Source organism: Monodelphis domestica, chromosome 1 (genome assembly GCF_027887165.1).
Source record: "Monodelphis domestica isolate mMonDom1 chromosome 1, mMonDom1.pri, whole genome shotgun sequence".
NCBI classification, from domain to species: Eukaryota; Metazoa; Chordata; class Mammalia; order Didelphimorphia; family Didelphidae; genus Monodelphis; species Monodelphis domestica.
This window is the reverse complement of record NC_077227.1, coordinates 742,095,558-742,123,027: the sequence shown is the minus strand read 5'-3', so window position 1 is coordinate 742,123,027 and position 27,470 is coordinate 742,095,558. Positions and strand designations below refer to the sequence as shown.

Genomic DNA, 27,470 nt, shown 5'->3' with positions numbered 1-27,470 from the left:
GGGACTCAGCAACTCTGAGGGGCTCAGTTTCCCAACTGCAAAATGAGGAGGGTTTGAGTGGATGGTTGTGGCATCCCTACCAGCTCTAATACAACATCTCTTAAATCTATGATCCCATGAACTAGATTATGGGGATAAACAATTCTAATTTCTTTGGTAGGGAACTGAGGCATATGGGAACTCCCTCCCCAAACCCATGTATGACTTAGAAGGATCATCAGAGCAGTTTCAGCTTTTGCTGCTACTAAGCCACCATCTTGGTTCTGTCCTCCCATCTGTGACTTAGAGACAAAGGTCAGAGTGTTATTATTCTGAGAGAGCATCATGACTTCAAGCCAACCAATCAGTCAACAACTATTTATCAAGAACCTACTATGGGCTAATCGCTGTTCAAGGTGCTAGAGACACAATAGGGTCAAATGATTACTCTCAAGGAGCTTACATTCAAACGGGGGAGACATCAGTATGAATAATTAATATGATTTATTTATATTAAGAATGTCATATTATAATATGTAATTAAAATGTTCAATGACATGTTTCATCATGTCATTAGATAATAGCTTTAATATTTATGTCAATAGAGCATTAATGTGATATGTAATCTATATTAAATATGTGATATAGTAATATAACACATACTAGAAAACATAATGAACATATATTATTAATGCTAGATAAAAATGTGTTATAATTATAATATAGACCATATAACAATAAGCTAAAATATTAATAAATATGCTATATGGATAATTTAACTATATATCACATATACTATATTCATTATAAATTTATTATGTGCAATATACTTATTATAGTCTAAATAATAAGTATAGAATATAATATACACACATATATGTGTGTAAGTTTGTATGTCTATATATACACACATAAATGAACATTTGCAAATGAGAATACACACAAATATATACGTGTATGTGAGAGATAGAGACAGACAGACAGAGGTGATGCTTTACTCGGGGCTACACAGGAAATCTGTATCAGATGCAGAATTATAAGTGTGACAAGGAAATCACTTTAAAAGACTGATATATATTAATTTAAGGTCGCCAAGGAATTCAGCTATGTAATTCCTAAATGAAAACTCAAGTCAGCCGTCAGCCTTTTATAGAGTTTAATTACAAACAGGAGGAAGAAAAGAATTAGAGATAGAGAGAGAGAAAAGGGGAGAGAAGGGAATAGGGCTTAAATACCCCCTCTGTTTAGGCTGGGCCAAAAGGCTCAAGCCCTTAGATAGCTGAGGCAAAGAAAAGAGATCAGTCCCTATCACTCACGTGACCAAAATGGAGAAACAGTCTCAAAGGCCCCCACCTTCAGCTTCCTTCAGAGCAAGCTTCTCAGAGCACACTCCAACCACTCCGATCAACTCCTCAACTCAACCCCCCTGAGTCTTCAGACCCCTCTATCTTTAAGGAAACCATCCAAGTTCTCTCCCCTCAGTTCTCACATCTACCAATCACTGTCCATCAATTTCCCTGTGCCAATGTGCCAATTTCCCTGTGCCTCTAGCTTAACCCAGGACCGCCCAGAGGTCTCTGGCTTTGCACATGTCTGTTGAAGGTCATATTCTCAAATAATTAAATCTTTGATCCTTTGCTACAGTCCTTCCTAAATCCTGTTAACCTGAGTAGGGTAGAGATTGGAATAATTAAATTTTGATCTATGCTGCAGCCCTTCCTCAATCCTGTTAGGACTGAGTAGGGTGGAGATTGATTCCAAGTATCTCCATTGTATCAATTCTAAAATCAATCATGACTCAAAGAAATTCCTGTTCTATGCTTAAGCATAGGTCAAAGTCCTTTCCATTGTTCAGCAAAAGGTTTCTGTCCTAAAGTAATCTTAAGAAGGGAGGAGGAGGAACCTCCCATGCCAATGGGGTTCACATTCCAATAGCCAAGACCCACTATCAATAGGAAATTTTTCAAGTATGAAATTTCCCAATGGTGAAATTTCCAACATTTATAAGTCTAAGGAATTTTAAGGTTTACATAAGCCAGATGTTCTGGGTGTTCCCAGCCCAGAACTCTATCCCTCAGGCCACACTGTCTCTTGATAACTGAGTGAATAGAAGTCTGAGCTTGTGGCATATGGCCTCGTTCTCCCGACTACTATGTGAAACTCTTCCTGCTTTGGAGGTTGAGGGGCATAAAGTCTTTCACTCTAGAAAGGTTTAACCCAAAGGTTACCAAACCCAGTGATCATTTCTTGCCCTGGTGGGGGTAGTGGTGGTGGGGGGTGGTGGGGGATGGGGGTGGGGGGTGGGGTTGGGACATCTGGAATGCCTGTGAAAAATCTGCTTTCTGGCAATAAGAAGACAACAGAGGGGAAAGGCCTCCCATGAAAAAATAAGAGCAGTCTTGATCACAATGAGAGCTTTGGGAGGAGTTTCTTACCTGGAGTTCAAAGCTTGAATGGTCCATGAAGAACTTTGTGAGAACTTCTGAAAATAGGTTTATAGACCGCAGAAAAACCCTAGGGAAGAAGCAGCCTAATGAGAAAAGGACCCTCCCACTTACTGTGGGAGCTTACTAGGACATAGTCTCCTGACATTCAGAACAAGTCTTGGCTAGATTCATAATCTTTTTTTTTTAATTAATATTTAAAAAATTTTAAATCATTACTAAGTATTAGTCCCAAGGCAGAAGATTGGTATGGGCTAGGCAATGGGGGTGTGTGGTGTAAGTGTCTAGCCCAGGGCCACACAACTAGAAAGTATCTGGGGCCAGATTTGAATTCAGAATCTCCTGTCTCTAGGCCTGATTTTCCATCCATTGATCTATTGAGCTGCCCCTATGTAGCCCCCAGTAGTGAACCAGATTGCAAGGTCTCTGGGAAGCCATAGTCTGGCCAGAATCATCACACGAGGCCCCCCAAATGCCTCCTGTACTTGGCAACAAATGGTTGTCTTTGTTCTACCGGCTAAAGCCAAACATTTCTCTGAGAATCTGGACTAGATGGTTACACATTGACATATTGAATTATTTTCCTATAGAAAACTCTGGTTAAGTTTCAGGGAAGTAAACTAAGTCATTTTATTAAGATTGTAAATCATGACTAACCATTGTCCATGTAAAAAGCTTACCTAATCACTAGCCTATGTCACTTTATAAAATCCTAGCTGTGATCAGGATGTCTGCCTCCGATTCCTGCCAGCCCACTTGACGTGTGTCATCCTTGTCCCCACATCTCATTCTCCTCACCCCTTCAGGCCCCCTTAGGACCTGTCACCCCTAGATTTATAGAATCTTAAAGGTGGAGGGGACCTGAGGGATCTTTTAGTTCAAGTAAGTCAACAAGTATTTTTTAAACACCTACTACAGAAAAAAGGGAGCAAAGTGGCTCACCATCATCATCAAGTGGTTTACAATCTGAGTTCTGAATGAGGAAATGGAAACCCTAAGAGTTTAAATAACTTGTCTATGAGTGTGAGCCCCGGGCATGGGGTTCTTACCACTACACCATACTGCCCCCCCTGCTCCAAACTGATTAAATCATCATTTTGGTCTTTGTTGAACTGCAGGTTGCTAGTCATAGAGTCATGGAAGCTCTATGTAGGGAGGGAGCCTAGAGCTCATCCAAGGGCCTTCCAGTCTTCAACACAACCCTCTGAGGTTCAAAGACCAGCTTGGTCTAGTAGAAAGATAGTTATTAGCTGTGTGGCTATGGACCAGTCACTTGTCTTTCTTTAAAAAAAATAACACAAAAGAAAAACAAACCCCCTTACCTTCTCTTTTAGACTTGATTCTAAGGATTGGTTCCAAGGCAGGAGAGTGGTAAGGGCTAGGCAATTGGGGTTAAATAGTAGCCCTGATTTTAAAACTTAGGCAAGATTTGAACACATCTCCAGGCACTCTACCTAAGGTGCCACCTGGCTATCCCATAACTTAAAGTTCTGAGACCCATTTTCCTCATCTGCAAAAGGAGGATAATAATAATGCACATTCAATCTGCTTAGTCTACCACAAAGCTTAAAGGGCTCTAAAAATGTATCCTATTCTCTCTCTCTCTCTCTCTCTCTCTCTCTCTCTCTCTCTCTCTCTCTCTCTCTCTCTCTCTCTCTCTCTCTCTCTCTCTCTCTCCACCAACAGCCCCCAAAGAGGGCATTTATTAATCATTGATTTCAAGGAGCATTTCTTACATTTCTGCTACATACGAGGCTAAATGCCAAAAAGACAAAGGCAAAAATGAAGTCAATTCTCATTTGTGTTAGGTTGGGGTTTTTGAAGGGGGAAGGTTCAGAAATTACAGAAATCTGATTGCTTTGGGGGTGCCGATATCCATCCTCTATCAAAGACTGACAGCTAGTATCATAATGTAAAGCCTTAGAGAGTTGTTTGGAGTCATCAAAAGTCTAAAGTGACTTGCCAGGGAGATCACATAATCAGTAGGGGTCAGAGGCTGAACTTGAACTCAGGTCTCCTTATATCTGAGTGCCTTTTACTTAAGAGCCGATCAGCAGATCTCAAGTCATGGCAAATGGTAGAGAATTGGTAGGACATGGAGTCATTGCTGAAGCCTAGCCCAGGTACAAACCAATTAGACCACCATGTTCTGAGACCAGAGTGCTTGGATGTGGAGAAGCTTCTAGAGCCAGGACTGAGGACAGGGTTCTCTTACCTGTTCTGCATCATATTCATGACCATCCAGTCTGGGGGATACACATTCTTCCCAATGAGATCCTTAAACATGATGAAGGTTTCCATTAGGAAGTCCTACATGAAAAACAACCAAGAAAAGTCAAACATGTGCATGTGTGTTCATGCATGTGTGTGATTTATGTTTAAATATAGTGGCCATATTTGTCTTCCAAGAAGAGGTAGGAAAGTCATCTCCCTTCCTCCTTTCCCTATACAGGTAAGGGATCACAGGGGTGGAGTGACCATGGCTTATTCTGTTGTGATGAACTGCTTTATCTGATTGAACCAATCAATCAGAAACTGAAGAGCCTTCAATAAGTCAACAGAAACTCATTCATAGCTTCCTGCATGCTAGACACAACCCATTGCTGGACAGAAGAATAGAGGCATCAAACCATCCCCTGCCCTCAAGAGCTTCCATTCTAATGGAAGAGATACAAGAATAGAACTAGGAGAAAGAGAAATGCACGGAAGGTGCTTTGGATGGGAAGGATCAGCACTGGGGCCCGGACAGGGCTCCTCCAGCATGGGAAGCTTAAGCTGAGTTGTGAAGGAGGCTGGAGATTCTCTGTGAAAGAACATTCTAGGGACAGTCAGTGAAAGAACGTGGAGTCAGGAGATGGAGTACCATGTTGTATGAGGGGGCCTTAGAATGCTCAGGAGAGGAAAGTGAAAGAAGACAGGAGAGACAGGAAGGGACTGAAAAACAGAACCTTATATTTCATCCTGTCGGTCATAGGGAGCCGATGGAGTTTATTGAGTAGGAAAGTGACATGAGCAGATCTGTGCTTGAGGAAAATCTTTCATTTAAGAGTAGGGTCAAGGGAATGGGTATATTTATAAATAAATGGAGCAGCCAAGTGGTACATGGATAGAGGGCCAGGTTTGGAGCCAGGAGGACCTGGCTTCAAATCTGGTCTCAGACACTTCCTAGCTGTGGGACTCTGAGTAAGTCACTTAACCCCCATTGTCTAGTCTTTACCTCTCTTCTGCTTTGGAACCAATACACAGAATCGAATCTAAGAGAAAAGTTAGGGGTTTAAACAAAAACCTCCCCAAACCCTACAATAGCAGGTAGGTGACTCAGTGGCCTGGAGATGAGGTTCAAATCTGGCCTCAGATACTTCCTAGCTGTGTGACCCTGGGCAAGTCACTGAACTCCTTTTGCTTACCTTTGCCCTTCCCTTTTCTCTTAGATGTGTGACTAAGACAATAAAACAGAGGCATTATTTAATTGGTTGATTTTTAAAATGTTGCCTTCTTCTGACCTACAGATTTCTCCAGTAAATAATTCTTATGCATATATCATACGTTGTTCTTAGACTGTATGTATGAAAGTCCTGTACTGTGGAACTGCATCTCCTCACCCCCAAAAGTGGAAGAAAAAGACTGCCTTGTAGCAATGGGCCCGGCTCTCCAAACTACATTTATCCATCATGATAAGAACTGATGTGTCCTTCTATTATGCTTATAAGTCTTGAAGGGACTTTCATGGAGCCACAGCTTGAGAGCCAATAAGAATCTTCAGGTCCTCTAATCCAAGGGAACATCAGAAGGCATTGGGTCTGACTCTTGTTTTACACGGGAGGAAAACGGACCCAGAGGAAGGATGGCTGCCTTTCTCGGCTCCAATGAAGAGCGAGGAAGTGGCCTAGCTGGAATTCAGGCCCAGAATCTCTAATTCACACCCCCAAGTGTGTCCCACTGCACCAAAGAGACTCTTACATGAGCTCATCTGAGAGAAGCTAGAGAGGAACCTGATGAGGGTAGCCAGGAAACCATGTCACGTGAAGACTGGTTGAGGGAAATCTTCAATTCTCATTTGGTGCTGGAGGCACCTCAGGAGCCATCTAATCCAACTCCTTCATTTTCCACATGGGGAAACTGAGGATGATGGAGGCCTTTGGTGTTACAAATTGAACTGGGCTTACTCTATGTCTATTGAATGATCAAGCCATGTTGGGGATGGTTAGCTCAATACAGTGGTACAGCATGATTCATATATTTGAAAGATTCTTGGATGGAAGAGTTAGACTTTGTTTTTAAACCTTTTCTATCTGTCTTAGTAGCAACTCTTAAGTCAGAAGAGCAGGAAGGGCTAGGCAAATGGGGCTAAGTGACTTGCCCAGGGTCACACAGCAAGGACATGTCTGAGTTCAGATTTGAACCCAGGTTCTCTTGACTCCAGACCTGACACTATCCACTGTATCACCTAGCTGCCAGGCTTGTTTGGATTAACCCTAAAGGGAAGGACAAGGAGGGGAGCTGCAGAAGGGCCAATTTATGTTAAATGTAAGGAACAACTTCCTAAGAATGAGTCAGTAGGGGAATGGGTTGTCTTCGAGGTTCATAATCAGTGGAGGTCTGTAAGCAAACACAAAAGGGAAAGTAGCCTCTGGGGGCTCTCCAGGAGCCTATGGTCTAAGAGAAGGCAGCTCCAGGAGTAGGGGCTGACTTGGAAGCCAGTGCCTTGGACATCTCAAACAAAGGTCTCCAATCAGAGGTCAGTGACTATGGAGGGAAAGCTAGAAATGACCCCATCTCAGGGTAATGTGGCTCCTCGCTGCTCTGGATGCCCATCATGACATTCTATGACAGAAATAACAAGACAAGGACTAAATGCTCTCCTTCTGAAACTAAGACTGGCAGAAATGGTGCTGAGAAATGGTGAAGGCAGAATAATGATAGCCTAGATTGGAGGAGATTAACCTTTTTTTTTCCTAATCTTGATATATTTTCTAATTTTGATTTTCTAATTTGATAAGGGCTTTTCAACAACTGGTTCTTTTTATAATCTTCTGCAGTTTGCACATTTAAAAACATTGTTTTGGCTTTCCCAGACTACAAAGGGGCTAGGATGCAAAAAGGGTTCAGAAATCTTCTTTTGAAAGAAAAAGTTGTTTCAGAAAAAAGCCCCAAGCACCCCAGAGCAGTGGCAGTGATGGCGAACCTACAACCCTCATGCCACATGTGAGCCCTTCCCTCATCCCCCTCCCCCCTTCCAGCCTTACTCCAGACATGGCAGGGAATAAACCTTCCCATTGGGCTGCTGGACAAGTGATGGGAGAAATGAACTCAGACACTTGAAAGGAGGGGGAAGGGACCAGCCATTGGTTCACCAACATGGCCCTAGATAAATGAAACCAGCAGCATCCTGGCTCTGGGTGACCTATAAGAACACCATTTATCTTGTCTCAGTCTCAGTATCTTGGTCTGTAAAACAAGGGGCTTGGGCAGGATGGTCACTAAGTCCCCTTTGAATTCTGAACCCAGATCCATGATACTATGCTAGGGAAAAGGCTTTTAATGATAGCCAAATTGTCAAATTTGTTGGCAGGTGGGTGGAGAGAGCATTGGATCTGAGTTAAATTCAAATCCATCATTAGATACTAGTTCTGTGGCCCTGGGCAAGTTTTTTAGACTCTCATCCTTGGTTTCCACATCTGGAAAATGGGGATAATAATAGCATCTATGATCCAGGGTTGTTGTGAGGATAAAATGAGACAAGCATGTAAAATGTTTTGTAACCCATAAAGCATTAGATGACCACCATCATCATCATTAATGGCTCCAGCTTTCTTCTGGTGAGGGTGCTAAAAAGGATTGGAAGAAGCTAAAAGCAGGCAGTGGGAGGGAGATCATGGCAGGAGGGAGTCTGGATGATCCCAAAGCAGTGTTATAACAGAGAATTGCCTGGAAAAAAGCTACTGATTTGACAAGATACTTTATCATTTGCAGTCCCCCAGCTTACTGTATTCTGAATGTACTCAATCATCCAGCATTAATTAAATACCTCCTGTGTGCCAGGCACTGGCCATACAAAGATAAAGCATGGAATAGTCCCCATATGGCATGTTTATACACTGTACCAAGCCCTGAAAAGTGCTTAGAGACCCACAACTAAGATACCTAATACTGGTATTATTCCCATTTTACCAACAAGGAAACTGTGGATCAAGATATTACAAGTTATTTATGTGGCAGAAGTGACATTTGAACTCACATCTTCCTCAATGTAAGACTAGCACTTTCTTCAAAGTGCCCAGCAATCCCTTTGTTTCCAAAGTGGAAAAAGCAAGAAGAGATCAAAGGAAAGAGCAAACCTTTTGTATTTCAAAATAGAAGTGAAAAGCTATAACTGCTATGTCCTGTAGGGGGCTATATTGCTCAATAAAATGAGTTGAAATCCTCCAGGGTGGCAGGGCTCATCCTTTCTGATTGCCCTCCTTAGTTGGCTCCCTGGGAGGGAAGTATGAATGTGATCCCAGACTTAGGGGAGGAAGGGAGCTCAGAGGGCAGTGTCCAACCTTCTTGTGCCACAGATGAGAAAACAGACCATCGAAGGTAGATGACTCACCCACAGTCACATAGGCAGTAAAGTAAGCTTTGGGGATGGGATTTGAACCCAAGTCCTATGACTTAGAGCTAATAAATCTTCTTCATGATGGCACACTGGGCATCATCATACACCTCTACCCTCCACAGCCAGGTGATGAATTAAGATTTCTAAATTATGCCAGATGAGCTATCCCAGTAACCCAGGCAGCACAGGGTTGTACATTGTTTAGTCATGCCTGACTCTTCCTGACCTGTGGACCATACTGTCTATAGGGTTTTCCTAGCAAAGATACTGGACTGCTTTGTAATTTCCTTCTCCAGTGCATTAAGGCAAACAGGGTTAAGTGAGTTGCCCAAGGTCACACAGCTAATAAATATCTGGACAGCTTTGAATTCAGTTCTTTTTTACTTCAGATTCAGTGCTATATCAACTGGACTACTTAGCCTTCTCTTAGGAAAACAGGTTAAGTGACTTACCCAAGATCACATAGTTAGTAACTGTCTGAGGTCACATTTGAATTTGGGTCTTCCTGACTGGAGGCTATTCTATTCTATTCTATTCTATTCTATTCTATTCTATTCTATTCTATTCTATTCTATTCTATTCTATTCTATTCTATTCTATTCTATTCTATTCTATTCTATTCTATTCTATTCTGTTCTATTCTATTCTGTTCTATTCTATTCTGTTCTGTTCTGTTCTGTTCTGTTCTGTTCTGTTCTGTTCTGTTCTGTTCTGTTCTGTTCCCTAAGCCCCTACAGGATAAGAGTTGTATCCCTTTGGAATTCCTTCCATGCCTTTTTTCAAGGCACCATGCAGCCCAGATGGAAAAAGAAACGCTCTCCCCATTTTCCAGTCCGTCCCTAAATCAGATGGGTAAGATGTTGAAGCCTTTGGGAAGAGAATCCAGTTGAACTGCTCTCCAGGCTTTGTGCTCTTTCTGCCTCCTACCCACTTTGCTAGAGTAGCTCCAATGTCTCCTCACCAATGTGGGGTTCAAAGCCAGCCTCAGACACTTACTAGCTATGTGTTCCTGAGTGAATCACTTCACCCTGTTTGCTTCAGTTTTCTCATCTATAAAATGAGCTAAGGAAGGAAATGGCAAATGACTCCAGTAACTCTGCCGAATGGAGACAGCTGGACCTCCCATTGGCATCTCAAATCTGAACTTGACATTCCTTCATCTGCCTGTTTGCTTTTCACAAAGGATGTCTGTCTCCCAGACCTGGAATTCACACCCTCTGCCACATCACCTCCATGAATCTTTTGCCAGTGTCCTTCAGAGTTCACCTCATGTGCCACCTCTTACAGGAAGCCTTCTATGATCTCCTGGCTTTCATGCTCAAATTCTCACATTATCAGATGTTCATTTTTCTACAAACTGTATCTTCCCAGGAAAACAGAAGCTTCTTGGGATTAGAGACGACCGTGTCTTTCATTTTATGCTTCCTGCATCAGTGCCTGGCACACAGGGAGCTTAAGAAATGCTTCTCGGAGGGAGTTAAAGATAGAAAGAAAGGTCCCAATGGGAGCAAAATATTCACAGAAGCCTATTTTGTCTTGGCAAAGAACTGGAAAGAAAGCCAGTATCCACTTAGGAATTCCCTAAAGAAGATGTGTAATATAAAACTATATAACCAAATACTAGAAAACAGTTGAACACTGAGAAGCTTGGGAAGACTTATCTGAACGGATGCAGAGAGAATCAAAGAGAACCAGGAAAACAATTGACACAAGGACCACAATGATATAAATGGAAAAAACAACCAAACAAACTCAAGGTTGTGCTCTCAGGCTGACTATGGCTTAAAGAAGAGATGATAAAATGTGTCTCTCTGTCCTTTGCAGATAGAGCAGAATATAGGCGCAGAATAGATACACACACACACACACACACACACACACACACACACACACAATGGATATGCATATTTACGTATATATATGCATATATGTGTATCTATATCTATACTGATAAAAAAGGGTTTTACACAGAGTTGAAATGGAATGATGGAAAAGCAAGACTGACAGGCAGGGCAGTTGGAATGTTGGAGAAAGGGGATTCTGGGAAAATTACCAATGGACAACAGGTTTGGTTCCTATAGATATATAGCAGCAAGGGGGCACATGGATAAGTGCCAGACTGAATGAGTCTTTCCCAAGTTCAAATTGAGCCTCTGATGTTACCCAGCAGAGAGACCCTGAGCAAGGAATTTCACCCTGTTTGCCTCAGTTTCCTCATCTGTAAAAATAAATGTCAAACCACTCAAAAGGGAGTTGGACAGAATGAACCAACCAAACAACATCTATCTCCATGTGTGTATTTTAGCCCTATATTCTGCTATGGTTGCTAAGATGTGTGTGTGTGTGTGTGTGTGTGTGTGTGTATGCATGTATGTTTTCCTCACACACATCCACACAACACTTATACTCAGAGGACATGCTGATTAATTATACAGAACAGCTTTCTTTGTCTTTGCTAAGGGGTGTTGGGTGTGGAAGAGGACTGGATAGATTTGTAAGTGAAGGTGATATGAAGGTAAGAGGCATAAATACAAATGAGAAGGATGGTTGTGGAATGTGAGGAAACAAGCTGGAGGAAGGACCAAGGAGTGAGTCTGTGCATCGAGGGATCATGTTTCACGGCTGGCGGGATGGACTGATGAAAACTTACGATGATATCCTGCCTGGTCTTGAAAGTGCTGATATAGTGGTTATAATGGAAATCCTCCATCTGCCGAAGAATGGCGGTCATGCAAGCCACAAAGCTGCCCTGGAAAAGAAAAAGACCCAACCGTTGCGGCTCCCACTATCAATGAGCCCAGCCCAAGACACTTGGGGAAAACATCAGAGCCCTCAGATTTATGACAATGGAAAGATGCTGAGCTCTAGGATTCTAAGGCAATATGGCTTCATTTGGCCACGGTCTTGGAAGGGTTGACATCTTTGTGCTACCTCTTCTGGGTGACTGATGGTGGAATGACTCCTGCAGCCACTAGACCTCTGGGTAGACCAAGGGACTTTTCGGAATCAATCATCTCTATACTGGGAATGGCCCATGGACCAAACCTCAGGGTGTATCTATCATTACGTAATTCTTATCATTCTAAATCTGCCTTTGTCTCCGAGAAGCCATCACTGTCGGTTTCTTTTCTCTTGGGCTTTCTGTTTTCCTCTCTCTCTCTAATTCTTGGCTGCATCGATTTCTCTCATCTAGCTGGACCAGACATGACTGTGTAAGACTGTATGGAGGCAGAAAAAGCCTCTGGATGATGCCCTGGAAACCCTCAGGAGTAGCACTGGACAGTAACTGGTCCAGTGTTGTAGGACTCAGACTGGGGTAACCCAAGCATTAGAGTTCTGAGGTCCCAACTGTCATGACCTGAAATGCCTGAGAGGATCCAGGAGATATAGCACTCTGGACCTCAGAGTTTCATGGAAGCCTAACCCCAAGACTTAGAGGTCAGTATGAGACCTCCAGGGCAATCAGGTCTGGTGGTGGAAGGCTCTGAGTTCAAATCTGATCTCAGAAACATCCTACCTCTGTGACTCTGGGTAAGTCACTTACCACTCTTCTACCTTGGAATTGATAGTATCAATTCTAAGATGGAGAGTAAGAATTTTTTTTTTTAAAGAGAGAACCCCAGTAGAAGACAAAGCAGAGCAGACCACTCCATCAAAGTGTTGCAGTGGGTAGAACCCAGCCCTGGCCCAAAGCTAGAGAGATGAGTATGTTCAAGAAATCACTGACTAGTCTTCCATTTTTTTTCAAATCTGCAATTGTTTTAAGCCCTTACCTTTCATCTTAGAATCAATACTGTGTATTGGTTCTAAGGCAGAAGACTGGTAAGGGGCTAGGCAATGGGGGTCAAGTGACTTGCCCAGGGTCACACAGCTGGGGAGTATCTAAGGTCAGATTTGAACCTAGGACTTCCCGTCTCTAGATCTGGCTCTCAATCCACTGAGTCACCCAGCTGCCCCCGAAATCTGCAATTTTTTAAATGCTAAAAAGCATTTGAAAGCAGTCACTGGAGAAATGGGGAAAACCCCCAGCCTTTTCCTTTAGAGGAGGACTATGGGTACATACACTGCAAACATCATTATCAGAACTTGTGGCTATATTCATTATTTTTCCTGATCTCTTTTTCCAATTCTTTGTTAGAAGGGACGACTCAACCAGAAGGGAGAGGAGACATTTATTCAGAAAGGAGCGCCATGTAAAAACAAAAGTCAATATGTAGTTAAGAATGTTTTAAATGGTTCTTACTATGTGGGGAGATTGCCGACTCATTCCAATCACCGTCCGATTGATTCTCCTCAACAGACGTTCCATGATCAGCTGGATGTGCACGGAGGTAGGACCCTGAGGGGGAAACACAGATTCTAGCTGAGTGCATCATTTTCCTCACTGTTCCATGTTCCAGAGAGCTCTAGATAGAACAGGATCTCTTCAGACTTAGCTGATCTCTTCCCTTCAAAAAATAGAGATTGTTTGAAGAAAAAATCATTGGAAATACTCAGCTGGGGAGCAGCTGGGTGGGTCAGTGGATTGAGAGCCAGACCTAGAGATGGGAGGTCCTGGGTTCAAATGTGACACTTCCCAGCTGTGTGACCCTGGGCAAGTCACTTCATCCCCATTGCCTACCCTTTACTGCTCTTCTGCCTTGCAACCATACACAGTAATGATTCCAAGACAGAAGGTAAAGGTAAAAAAAAAATCTTTGAAAATAGTCAGCTCAGAAATTTGGATGAGGACCTTAGGAGAAAGGAGAAAAATAACTGATCTGGAAAAAAAAGAGTCCTTTGTGAATATGTCACCACACAGAAGCCTTGTCACTCAATCATTCAAAACAATATTACTGCCCCAAGAATCCAGCTTCTCAGTTGATGAGCCAAGATGAGAAACCGAGTCTTCAGTTTTATTAGTGTTGAGTACATCTCACTGATTGGTTTATTTATGACCAAGCAGGGGCATTTTTATACATCTGATATATTTTACAGTCTGCTGGCAAAAAGTAATTAGATCAGAACATCTATGCTCATTCTAGAGGAACATCCTTCTCTGTCGTACCTGGATCCATTACAGACACAAGCTACTTGGGCAAGTCACTTCCTTTCTGCGGATTTACACGAAGGGATTGGACTAGAGCAGAAGGGTCAGACTCAAAGAGAAATATATTCCTGTGGCTTAGAAAGCCACAGATTAACACTATGCTGTATCATATCTTTATTCTGTTTACTAAACGTTTCCTGGAAGCTAGGTGGCTCAACCATGTATGGAGTCAGGAGGACTCATCATCAAATCTGGTCTCAGACACTGTCTAGCTGTGTGACCTTGGGCAAGTCACTGAATCCCCTTTTGTCTAACCCTTACCGCTCTTCTGACTTGAAGCCAATATAGAGATGGAGGGTAGGGTATTTTTTTTTTTAATTAGGAAGAAAGAATACTAGAATTGGTGTCAATGGACCTGGGTTCAAATTCTTTCTCTGTCATTTCCTCCCTGTATGATCTTGGGCAAGTGATTCTTCTTTTCTGGCCTCATCTTCCTCTTCTGTAAATGGACTAGATAAAAGGGGTGGACTAGATGGTCCAGCTCTAAATCTATGGTGATTCCTTCACCCCGAAGCCCAATGATGGGAAGCCCAAGATGAGTTTAGGCATCGCATCTTTCCCAGAACACTTTGAGATTCTCTTTGCAATGTCTCCCTCTCCACATCTCTCAGAGTCACTATTTTATTTTTCTAAAATTTATTCCAGTTATTTTCCTATTCATATTATTCTATTAATTAAAAAAAAACTCTTCCCTTCTGTCTTAGGATTAAAATAAAATATTAGTTCTAAGGCAGAAGAGCATTAAGGGCTAGGTGATGGGGCTTAAGCGACTTGTCACACAGGGTAACAGAGCTGAGGCCAGATTTGAACCCAGGACTTCCCCTCTCCAGGCCTGGCTCTCAATCCTTGGAAACATCTAACTGCCCCCCGCCCATTAGAGTATAAGATCTTTTGAGGGCAGGTCCTGGTCCTGAACAGCATCTGGCACAATGGCGGGTGAGTTGAACTGAGCTGCAAGGAAGCAGAGGAAGTTGCAATAGAGGATGATGGTTTTCAGGGCGCTTTGTAGACCCACGACGAGGTCTCTGCAGTCACCTGCGATGATCGACTCACCACATCCTTCCTGTCCAACACTTCCAGGATGTTGCTGAGGAGCTGCGAGCTTGCCTCATGGTCGGGCTTGCTGGAGTTGTCGTCCAGTTGGCCGCTGAGCTGGTCAATGAGCAGGGGCAGCAAAGCATCTCTGCACTCTGAGGAAGGAAATGGAGACACCACCTGCTTCGAGCTGCCAAATCTCCTTCTGAGCACGCAAACCAAACCCCCTCCCGGCCCCGGGAAGGCCATCAACCATTGGGCAATCTTAGCAAATCTCAGCACATTTTAGGACTATTTTTTTCTTTTCTTCCTTTTTTGTTCCTTTCTCAATTTCCCTTTTTTTTTTAAACCCTTCCCTTCCCTCTTAGAATCAATAGAATGTATTATTTCTAAGGCAGAAGGGCTAGGCAATGGGGGGGGTCAAGTGACACTGTGAAGCCTACTATATGCAGGGGAGGGTTAGTCTAGAGGCCTTCTGGGGTTCCTTTCAATGCTGAAGTCAAGCCCATGCAGTCACCTTGGGGCTCCAGATCACAGCTTTAAGGGGGTCCACATCCTCCCTGCCACTGTCTCTTCTCCTTTACTATTGGCATCCGATGAAGAGCGGTTGGGGCTGGTGTTAAACTTTTATTTCTAAATGAATAGTTCAAGCTCCCCACCTTGGTTTCAGAAATTGCAACATATGTGGGGAATAAGGAGAAAGTGTCTTCCAGTTCCCTTCCGCCATTTTGTAAGCAGGGGGAGGGTCTTTCAATAGAAGAGGATGCTGGTTGAATGTTCTCAGAAGGATGATGTAAGTCCTGAAGGTTTCGGGAACTACAGAGGTTACAGGACTGACTTCAGCTTTCCAGGGGAAACCAGGTCACCTGTAAACAACACCTAGTGAGGACACCATGGGCTCAGCCTGAGATAAAGACCTGGTGGCTAGAGTAGAGGCTGAATTGGAATTTCAACCTTTAGCAAAGAATCCTGAGTCTAGGGACATAGCTTCATTTCCAACCTCTGACACTAAATACCTCCACAATGCAGGACAGATCAACTTCCTTGGGCCTCAGTTTCCAAATATATAAAAGGAATGGATGCAACCAGTTGCCATCTTGGATTCTGTCATTTTCAACCCTTTATTTATTTATTTATTTTATTATATATTATTGTTTGTTTATTCATTCTTTCATTTATTGGCTTGTTTATTTATCTATTTATTTATTTGCTTGTTTGTTTGTTCATTTATTTATTCATTTGTTTGTTTTCAGTCCTTTATTTATTAACTATTACTGAGCTCTGGACCAGAAAGAAACCCCTGGAATTTTCGGACACTTTCCCTAACCCATCAACTCTACTGCCCCAACCCCCAGGCCATTCACCCAGAGGGAGAGCCTCTGATCTTATAGTCTTTCCTTCTTGGTAAATTCTGGCTCTTTATATAAAGGGATAAACTTTGTCATTTTTGTCTTCCTATCTTTGGTTCTTGGCAAAGTGCCTGGGCACACAGTAGGTGACTAATCTGCAAGAGAACCTAGAAATTTTCTTGCCAAACCCCCTCATTTTACCAACAAAGAAGAAGATGTTTAGCAAGGTGACTGGAAGGTAAGTAGGTATATGATGATGGTTCCATGACCTCAAAGCGATTTGGAGGTAAGAAGGACCTGAGAAGCCATGATTTTATCTTTGAAGAAACTGAGGCATGGTGTGTGTGTGTGTGTGTGTGTGTGTGTGTGTGTGTGTGTGTGTGTATTGGACTTACCCAAGAAAATGTGACCACAAAATTAGGGCTAGAAAAGTCCTTAAGGGCCCCTCATTTTAGTGAGGAGGAGAGTGCACTGCCCTGGGTCACACAGGTAGTGAGCAGCAGGCCTGGGATTTGAACCCCAGTCCCCCAATTCCAAATCCAGGGTTCTTCTGCAGCTGGATCGGTCAGACTCTCACCTGTCTGATGAAAAAGGTTACTCTCCACTATCTTGGTCATACAGTTGAGCTTCTGGCGGACCAGCTGGTTATCGGGGATGCTTTGAATGAATTTGCTGAAGAGGACACTAAAAAGAAAATCAGAGCCATCAGGGATGCCCATTGGCTGGCCACTCTCATCACCCTCCCTGGGCTTGGGTTGCCAGGAAGTCCTGCTCTACGAGAGTGAAGAACAAGACCAGTTTCTTGGGGCACACAATGGCAGGCCTTCTTGCTCTGAGGGGCAGGACCCACGTCCTTCTATCAGATGCTAGCGAAAACTCAGCCCACCTCTAATTGTCCTCCTCCTGGTTCTCCACGTCAAGAAGATGCCCGCCTTGGTCTTCCTTTGGTCCTGAGGTACGTGGGCCCTACTGGCATTTTTTTAACCCCTCACCTTCTATCTTAGAATCAATACTGTGTTTTGGTTCCAAGGCAGAAGAGTGGTAAAGGCTAGGCAATGGGGGTCAAGTGACTTGCCCAGGGGCACATAGCTAGGAAGTGTCTGGGGTCATACTTGAACCCAGGACCTTGCCATGGCTCTCTCTTCACTGAGCCACCCAGCTTCCCCTTTGCTGAGTTGGCTTCTGAGTACCCAGATGGCATCTTCTGGTCCCTCATGTCCTTCATGGGCCTGAACAAACACCTGTGCTGTGAGCTCAGAAGCAAATGGCGGATAAGTCCATGAGTAAATGGGGTAAGGGCATCCTTCCTTGCAAGCAGTGGGGGCAAGGCTTGGTCTTGGCTAAATCTGGACAGCCCACTCACTCCTCATTTACCTGAGTTCAACAGGATCAAACACCATCTTGACATCATTAATTATATTGGGAAGGTACTTCAGAGCTGCCCCCTGCAAGAAAAGAAAGCCAGATTGATTGCTAAACAGGACCACTGAGTCCATCTCCCTCATTTTACAGATGAGGGAACAGAGGTCCAGAGATGTTCTGTGACTCAACCAGTGCCACACAGATGACCATTGAGGTCTCTTCCAACTTGAAATCTAGGTATGCATCTAGTTATGATCCTGTGGCTTCCACTGGGTCCTGGACTTCAAAGAACCAGCCAAGAATCTCGATCTGATTTCTTCAAGCCATCAGCAATATTTCCCTCCCCGGGGGTCATCCCTTAGATGGTGGTCTTAGAGGGAAGAGAAGTGAGTTTCTTTTTGGGACGAAAAAAAAAAAAGCTTTCTATTTATCCAAGGAAGATGCTTATTCTGGTGGTCCTTCAAAAGGAGGCCATCAAGGAATAAGGAACTGGCATCAAAGACCTTCAGGCACAAGGTCTGGAATCCTCCACCTTGTTTAAAGCTCTCAGAAAATTCTCTACCTCTCATTTGCATTTTTAATATTTTCCTTTGAAATCTAGACTCGTGCCCATTACTCATCACGTTTTCTTCTTTTTTTAATCCCTCACCTTCTGTCTTAGAATCGATACTAAGTATTGGTTCCAAGGCAGAAGAGCGGTCAGGGCTAGGCAATGGGGGTGAAGTGACTTGCCCAGGGTCACACAGCTGGGAAGAGTCTGAGGGCAAATTTGAACCCAGGACCTCTCATCCCCTGAGCCACCTGAGCTGCCCCTCTCATCACTTCTACTAGACTATAAATATCTCAAGAGTAGGAAAAGCATCTTAGATATCTTTAAATCCCCAAGTATCCAGCCCACTGCTTTGCCCAAAGTAAGGAAATAAGACTTCCTTGCTGAATGAATGGTAGAGAAAAGAATGAATAAATGAATGGAAACTTAATAAATAGTAAAGACAAATATAAATGCCTGACATACCAGGGAAGAAAAGAGCCTCTGAGAAGAGAAAATCATGTACAATGGCACCCTTAACAATTTTCTAACATGACACGTGTCAAAAATCAGAAATTGGAGGCATGTGTAAAACATATGGAAAGGAGGTGCATAGGGGAAATTAGCCACTCCTTCCATAGAAAAAACCCATAGGGGCAGCTTGGTGGATCAGTGGATTGAGAGCCAAACCTAGAGATGGGAGGTCTTGGGTTTGAATCTGACCTCCAACACTTTCTAGCTGCGTGACCCTGGGCAAGTCACTTTACCCTCATTGCCTAGCCCTGACCACTCTTCTGCCTTGAAACCAATACACAGTATTGACTCCAAGATGGAAGATAAGGGTTTAAAAAAAAAAGGAAGAGAAGAATTCAGTATAAGTTACCCAAGCCCTGCTGATATATTTAAATTTTGATTCTGTTTGGCAAAAAAAAAAAAAAAAACAATAAATAAGATTGATTTCTAGGCAGTTGTCCAGTTCACAAAACAAAGGAAATCAGTAAATATACAAACCTTGATCTTGACAGCCTCCTCCAATGGTCTGTCCATCAGAGTATTGAAGGAGAGAAAGAGCTTGCGAATTGCATTGTTAAATTCATCCCCATCTTCACTTTGACCATAAAATCTGAAGGACAGAAGAGGAGAGGCAAGCGAATAAGCAGACTGGCCAGACTCAAAGGAAATCCAGGGACTATGCATTCCCTCAACAAATCAAGAGCATAGCCAGCACCCCATCATTTCTCCCCTCTTCCTATCTAGGCAGGAAGTCAGAGGCAGCCTAAGGAAGCAAGTGACTGGCACATTTGGACACTCATCATATGAGGAGAGTCGAGTTCTAAAAGGTCAGAGGAATGCTAGGAAAAGGGGATGCTTAAGGTGATACGAGAAACAAAATTTGAGTGATGAAGCCAAAAACGATCCTGATGAAGAAGAAAATGACGAGACAGGAGAACGTTGTGGTCCAGGGGACTCTGATGATGAGGCAGTTGAAAAATAACACAGAATGTGATATGTTTAGTAAGCTGGGAGGTTGCATGCTTCAGGAAAATCATTTTAGTGGCTAAAGGGAGGTGAGACTAGTTAGTGGCAGCTAGATGGTTCAGTGGATAGAGCTGGGGGTCAGAAAGACCCAAATTCAAATCTGGTGTCAGATCTTTATTAGCTATGACCTTGGGTAAGTCACTGAACCTGTTTGCCTTGGTTTCCTCACCGGTAAAATAGAGATAATAATAGTACCTACTTCCCCCTCTCCCCAGTTGTTGTAAGAATTAAATGAGATAATGTTTGTTGAGTGTTTTGCAAACCTTTAAGTATTATCTAAATGCCAGATCATCTTCTTCTCCTCCCCAGGTGCCTTCTAACAGATGTGATGACATTATCACAAAACCCCACCTTACCTGAACATGACTTTTTAAAATCCACGATCTAATTGGATCTTCACAAGAAACTTTGCTAAATCTCCACGGAAGTCATCAAGGCACATATTATTATTGTACCCATTTTACAGGTGAGGAACTGAGCCCCTAAGAGGTTAAGGGATTGGTCCAAGATGCAAAGAATGGAGTCTTGCCAGCAGGGCTTTCTCCATGATCTCATTTTGGCCACTCATTCTTAAGGAATTTGCAGGTGTGGTTGTGGAATGAGGTTATTTGAAATAAGGAACTCAGGAGAAGAGGAGAGAGAACAAGGGAAAATGAAAGAAGAAAAAGGTGGATTCCAGCAAGTAGAGACTGGTGAGAGGGATGGCAACCCCTTGGAAAATTGTAGATGGGGAGGTGAAACAGATAGTTTACAGGAACTTCCCAAGGGGGGGGGGGGGTGGTAGTAATTACCAGGTGCAGGCGTGGATTCATGCTGAACTAATCTGATAAACTGTAATGATAAGGTTACTTCTGGCCATCTTCCTGGGGCGGCTCAATGGCCCGCCTCCCCGTCCCAGCCCCCTTTCCATTCCCCGGAGTTTAAGGCACAGTCATCAACCACACTACTGTGGTTTCCAGAAAGGTGGTGTTCACTGAGGGCTCCACTCGCCATCCCCCTCCCTGCCTTCTCAGGCCAAAACTTTCTTCTTTGGACACCATTTCCCTAGCCAAGTGGTCTGCCCTATTAGAATGTAACCTCCCAGAGGGCAGGCACATCTCTTGTCCAAGATGTAATCTCTCAATCAACAAGCATTTAATGGGCACTTATGTGTTTATAACTAGGGAATATAAAGAAGGGCTTCTGAAAGCATGGCTCCTGCCCTCAAGGAACTCACATTCTAATGGGAAGGAAGAGAGCAGCCAGCTGGAAGGCCCCCTATCAAGAGATTCTTGCATGGACAAAGAGGCTGCAGGTGAGTTCTTTCTAAGCTCACACGTCAGGTACAAGTGGCTTTCATTGGCATATCCAATTCCTTACCTCAGGTACAGGACACGAGACTGGACAATGAATCTGAAGAGGTACTTCAAGGCTTTCAAGGCAGCAAAGAGTAGTTCTGTCTTGCTGGAGTCTTCAGCATTCCCTACATAGTGGTTCAGGACTTTGGTAAGTTTCCTGAGAGAGGAAGAAAGGAAGGAAGGAAGGAAGGAAGGAAGGAAGGAAGGAAGGAAGGAAGGAAGGAAGGAAGGAAGGAAGGAAGGAAGGAAGGAAGGAAGGAAGGAAGGAAGGAAGGAAGGAAGGAAGAAAGAAAGAAAGAAAGAAAGAAAGAAAGAAAGAAAGAAAGAAAGAAAGAAAGAAAGAAAGAAAGAAAGAAAGAAAGAAAGAAAGAAAGGAAGGAAGGAAGGAAGGAAGGAAGGAAGAAAGGAAGGAAGGAAGAAAAGAAAGATGATAGCAAGACAGGAAGGATGATAGGAAGAAAGGAAGGAAAGAAAAGAAAAGAAAGAAAAAAAGGAAAGGAAGGAAGGGAGGGAGAGAGGAAAGAAAATGTCATTAAGGGAAATGCTGAATAAACATAGCCCACTGGATAATGGGAATCAAGGCTCTCAAGATCACCTATAGAGTTGGCTAGGAATAAGCAAAAGCAAGCTCAAGTTTCTGAGACTCAGTTTACCAATCCGCAGACTTGGACATTGTGTGGACATGCTTTATAAATATTATCTCATTTAATCCTCACAATTACACTGGGAGGTAGGTGCCATTTTACAGTTGAGGAAACTGAGGCAATCAGAGGTGAAGTGACTTGCCCAGGGCCACACAACTAGTAAGTTTCCAAGACCAGATTGGCACTAGTCTTCTTTGACTACAGGCTTGGTGCTCTATCCATTGAGCCACCTAAATGCCTTTGCTTTATCAAAGACCTTCCATAACTTTTTACTGTCAACAGGATAAAATATAGCCTGAGTCCCACCACCATCTAGCCCCAACCTACCTTTGCATTCTTATCTCATACAACACCCCCCCCCCCTTTTGAACCCTTCTATTTGAAAATAGAAGAAAATTTCTTCTATATTAGAATCAATATTAAGTATTGGTTCTATGGCAAAAGAATAGAAAGGGCTGGACAGTGAGGGTCAAATGACTTACCCAGGGTCACACAACTAGAAAATATCTGAGGCCAGATTTGGATGGGGCTCTCTATCCCCTGAGCCACCTAGATGCCCCCAATGACTTCTCTTTACATAGTGTATGAGTCAGCCCAACTATAATGCTAGGTGTCCCCCCAGGCTTCCTGCTCTCTTCCTCCCATATGTATTAACAAAGGGCATCCCTCCAGGTAGAAAAGGTCCTTAATTATAGGTCATGTTTACCAAGTGCTTTAAAGTTCACAAACATATATTCTGCTATTTGAGTGTCACCACAATCCTGGGAGATTCCTGTTTTCATGACCCCTATTTACAGATGAGGTAACTGAGGCTGAGAGAGGCCAAGTAGTTTACCTAGGATAGGTTGGTTGCTGGTGATTAGCATTTAGTTGCTGGAATATAAAGGCAGGCCTGAGCTTACTGAGAGGGCATTTGACTTTAGACTTTAGAGGGCTTTTTACTTTTGTGGTTTTGTGGTTTTGGTTTGGGCTGTTAGGTTTTTTTTTCCTTCCTTGAACATTTTGGAAGGTGGCTGGTCTTTGTTGACAGACCTAATTGGGATTGGATTAAATATTGGTTTTGACTGGGCTGGACTGGGATGGAACTTTGTGGGTTGGTTGTTATTAGCAGTAGTTATAGGCAGTTTTAGACAGTAATTGTAGGCATTTATATAGTTATGGGATAACTAGAATAGACATTAGGAAATTTCTTTCTCTACCTCTTTCCTATATTTCCTTCCTTTACTATATTCATTTTACTATATTCTTTACAATCTCTACTTTAATTAAACTAAATTGTTAATTGTTAAAAGCTGCTAGAAGTTTTCTTATTTCTGGCTTAAAGGGATACTATTAATTTACAACTCTACTATATCCTCACTAAAGCTTAAGTTATTAAAAGTTGCCCTCATTTTGTCAAAATGTCTATTTTAACCGTTACAGAGGGGAAGAATACAAATCACACCACCATGAAAAAAATAATCTAAATTAATTAAATAAAACTTTTAAAAAAGGAAAGAAAACTCCAAATGGGGTCATCAAGTCAGACACAACTGAAATGGCCAATCAATAACAATAAATGTTTATTGATTATTTATTGAGGCACAAACTTCACTGCTAGTGATGACAACTAGAGAACTAGAATCTCAACTGAGGCATATTATGGGGAATCTCCTGTTGAGGATTCATGGAAAGATATGGACAAAGGTTGTCCAAGAAGGGGAGTCATAGAGTCATGGTGGGTGATAGTCTACCACCCAGGAGGCAGCACCCTCATTAAGGAAAGAATTTGTTGTTCACTGATTTTTCAGTTGTGCCTCTTCGTGACTCCACTTGGGGATTTCTTAGCAATGATCCTGGAGTGCTTTGGAGTGTATTTTCTTCTCAAGCTTATTTTAAAGATGAGGAAATGAGGCCAACAGGGTGAAGTGACTCCACCAGGGTCACACAGCTAGTAAATATCGGAGGCTGGATTTAATTTGGGAAGATGAGTCATCCTGACTCCATGTCTGATGCTTCATCAACTGAGTCACCTAGCTGCCCCTGGAGCAAAGGTTCTTAACATTTATTGTGTTTCAGACCCCTTTTGATAGCCTGGTGAAGCCTATGGATGGAACTCTTCACATGGCAATGTTGTAAAATGAACAAAACAAAATACATAAAATAATGGAGATGAATTCATACATACATACAACCTCATAGATGTATGTATTCACTCCCAGTTAAGAACTTTCCTTGAATGAGAAATTGGGTATAACACGGACACACATGTCTACAGACACATACGTGTGTGTGTGTGTGTGTGTGTGTGTAAGTTCAGAACTCTTGTTCTTGATAGTCAGAAGACTGTGCACAGGGGAAATATGGCCAGAGCCTTGGCCATACTCCTGCCATGGTTCTCAGGATTGGAATGACAAGATGGTGCCTTCTTCAGTTCTCCATTTCCGTCTATTCAGAGAGCATTGCTTCTCCTCCTCTGCTGAGTGCCTACTCTGTGGTCAGTGATTATTTGAGGTTCTGGGGATCCAAGGACAAAAATCTGGGGAAAGTCTCTGCCCTCACAGAGCTGCTGTTCCTCGGAGAGGTACAAAATATAAACAGGCAAAGGGCCTGGTCCTGTGACTTATCTCATTGGTGTAAGGACAGCACCTGGCACACAGTAGGTGCTTAATAAATGTTCATTGATCGATTGATTGAGTGCAGGCTGACATCTTCTACATAACTCTGCCAGAGCGCTGCCCAGAGCCCTGAGAATGACTGATCTTTCCCACGATCATCTGGGCAGTTTGTGGCAATACAGACTTCCCTTCCTCCAAAGGCAGCTAATTGTCTCCACTACTGTGCCCAGGTGCCCCTGATGCCAACAAGCAAACCAATGGAAGGTGGTTTGATGAAGGAGAAATAAAGAACTGGGGGAGGGGGGGTTGGGGGAAGAATATTCCCATCAGAGGCAGCACTTGATTCTGGTGATGGAGGGAAGCAGGGAGCAGAGCCCAACCTTGAGGGACACAGCCTGTGCAAAAGCCTGGGGGTGGGAGATGGAATGCTTAAGTGAATAGAACCGAAAGGTGTGTGCACATGCACACACACGCACATACATGTACACACATGCCCACCCCAACGAAGCCAACGAAGCCCTCCAAGAATACTTACACGTATGCCAAGGTGGCACTGAAGTGCTTGTAAATGTAGGTTTCCAGGACAGGATTAAAATGCTGGAACTTGATGTCTCCTATCAGCGAGATAATAAACACCTGCCAAGGGAGACGATGATAAGGATCAGCACAGAGTGTAATCTGCAGCCCAGCTGGAGCCACCCAGCCTGGCTCTCTCCCTACCATGCCCCCCTTTTCATTCAAGGATGGAGGGGAAGCCTGAGCTGGGGATGATCAAGCATCCTCGAGATACTGCAAGTTTGGGATTTGCTAAAAGGTCATTTCCTGGGGCAGCTGGGTGGTTCAGTGGCTTGAGAGCCAGACCTAGAGATGGGAGGTCCTGGGTTCAAATCTGGCCTCAGACACTTCCTGGCTGTATTGATTCTAAGATGGAAGGTGAGGGAAAAAAAAGGTAATTTCCTCCTGAGGGCACCTCGCCGGTCCTCACGGCGGGGCCAGTCCCCAGGTGGGCCATGCAGCTTCTCAGGGCTTTCCCATGAGCTGCCCTAGAGGCGAATTTTCTTTGCTGTCCATCCTGGGCTGGCTGAGGGATAGTAAATTGGAAGTGCTTTGGGTCAGTCAATGAAGCAGCTTTTATCGGGTGAGGATTTTTGGCTCACAAGAGCATAGACTTAGCACCAAAAGGAACCTCAGAGGATGTTTAAATCAAACCCTTCCTTTGACGGATGAAGGAAGGAGCAGAGTCCGTGAGCTGCCCAAGGACCCATAGTTAATGACCATCCTGAGTGAGAACTGAATCCAACTCTTACAATAAAACATTGATTTAGAACTAGAGGGACACAAGAGGTCACCTAGCCCAACTTCCTCATTTTACAGATGAGTAAACTGAGGCTCAGAGAGATTAAGAAATAATGGAATAGCGATTCAGGCTTAGAGATAAGAGTTCCTGGGTTCAAATCTGACACTTTCTATCTGTGAGACCCTGGGAAAGTCACAGCCTCCACTGCCTACCTCTTACCACTCTACTGCCTTAGAATCAATATTGATTCTAAGATGGAAAGTCAGGGTTAAAAAAAAGAAGTGATTTGGGAAAATTAAAGATCTGAATCTGGGTCTCTCATGCCAGAGGCACTCCCTGTTCCTCTACACCTCCCTTAGGGGCCATCTCATTGAGTCTCTGGGTCAGCTAGTTGGCACAGGGGAGAGAGCTCTGGGTCTGGAGTCAGAAGACTCATGTTTCTAAAGCATATCTGACTTCAGACATTCCCTAGCTGTGTTATCCTGGGCAAGTCATTTCACCCTATTTGCCTCAGTTTCCTTATCTGTAAAATGAGTTGGAGAAGTCAGTGGCCAACCACACCAGTATCTCAGCCCCTCAAAAACCCCAAATGGAGTCATGAAGAGAAAGACATGACTGAAAAGATGGAGCAACCACAACGATAACAAATCAAATCTCTGTTGGCTTGAGAACAAGGCAGGTTAGGTGATCCGGCCAACTTCACCCAGGGAACAAATGTTGGAGACAAGATTTGAACCCAGGTCCCGCTGCTTCCAGGTGTGCATTCCAATTTCTCAGCGTTGGCCACGTGCTCCTCCCAGACTGACCTCACAAAGGGTGGAAATTGTCTTTAAATCCTTAATCTCCGCTGTGCCAAGGGAGGGACACCTAAGAAACGTGCGCTACTGTGTCTGTACTGATAAAGCTGGAAATGAGCAAAGGGCACTTTCTTTGCTCAGGCAATGAAGCGGAGTTTCCCTCTTGGGATCCCCAAATGGGCTTTGCAAATACAGTCTCGGGGAGACCAAGCTAGCCTTGCATTGGTCTGAAAAAGACCCAGGGGGCTTTGTGAATGGCAAAGTGAAGAGGGGCCGGGAGAGCTAATGGGAGCTTGGACCACATTAATATTAGAGTGAGAGCCCAGGAGGAATCGTCAAGGTTCCAATAGGATGGAACAGAGCCCAGGGCATCAATCTCGGAGCCCAGGACATCTCCCAATGGGAATGAGCGCCCCGACCGACCGAGCTGCTGAGTTGAGAGAGTCAAGAGAAACACGGCAAGGTCACACTGAGTCAATCCTGGTCACTTGGCTGTCACAGAAGCTAAGTCTTCTTATGGGTCTATCTTAGACCCAAAGTGCTATCTCCAGGCATGCTGACCAATGGGAAACCCATTTCCACTCAGCGGCCTCCAGGGAGGGGGAATCCACCACTCCTCAAGGTAGACCACTGCACTTTGGGATGGCACCAATTGTTGGGGGGGCGGCTGTATCTTTGGAATATCCCGCCACTGACCTGGACTGAAACGACCTGCTCTGAGCGAAATGAGCAGAACCAGGAGAACATTATACCCAGGAAGCGGAACACTGGGGACCAATCCAATGGAAGGGACTTTACTACTACAAGACAGCCCCAAGAGACTTGTGAGAAAGAATGCTATCTACACCCAGAGAAAGAACTGGGGGAGCAGAAA

General features: G+C 43.6%; 1 protein-coding gene across 2 annotated transcripts in view; it reads right to left on the bottom strand.

Moving 5' to 3' along the window:
- DOCK5 (dedicator of cytokinesis 5) overlaps positions 1-27,470 on the bottom strand; it is a 235,271-nt gene that overhangs the window by 53,159 nt on the left and 154,642 nt on the right. For both annotated transcript variants that reach the window (XM_007477822.3, XM_056814520.1), the window contains exons 21-30: positions 25,038-25,138; positions 21,284-21,418; positions 19,397-19,508; positions 17,869-17,939; positions 17,072-17,178; positions 15,164-15,300; positions 13,265-13,360; positions 11,672-11,770; positions 4,639-4,733; positions 2,415-2,493 (exon numbers count right to left, since the gene is read on the bottom strand). In XM_007477822.3, the coding sequence (XP_007477884.2) occupies positions 2,415-2,493; positions 4,639-4,733; positions 11,672-11,770; positions 13,265-13,360; positions 15,164-15,300; positions 17,072-17,178; positions 17,869-17,939; positions 19,397-19,508; positions 21,284-21,418; positions 25,038-25,138 (1,032 nt within the window). The remainder of the gene's footprint in view (positions 1-2,414; positions 2,494-4,638; positions 4,734-11,671; positions 11,771-13,264; positions 13,361-15,163; positions 15,301-17,071; positions 17,179-17,868; positions 17,940-19,396; positions 19,509-21,283; positions 21,419-25,037; positions 25,139-27,470) is intronic.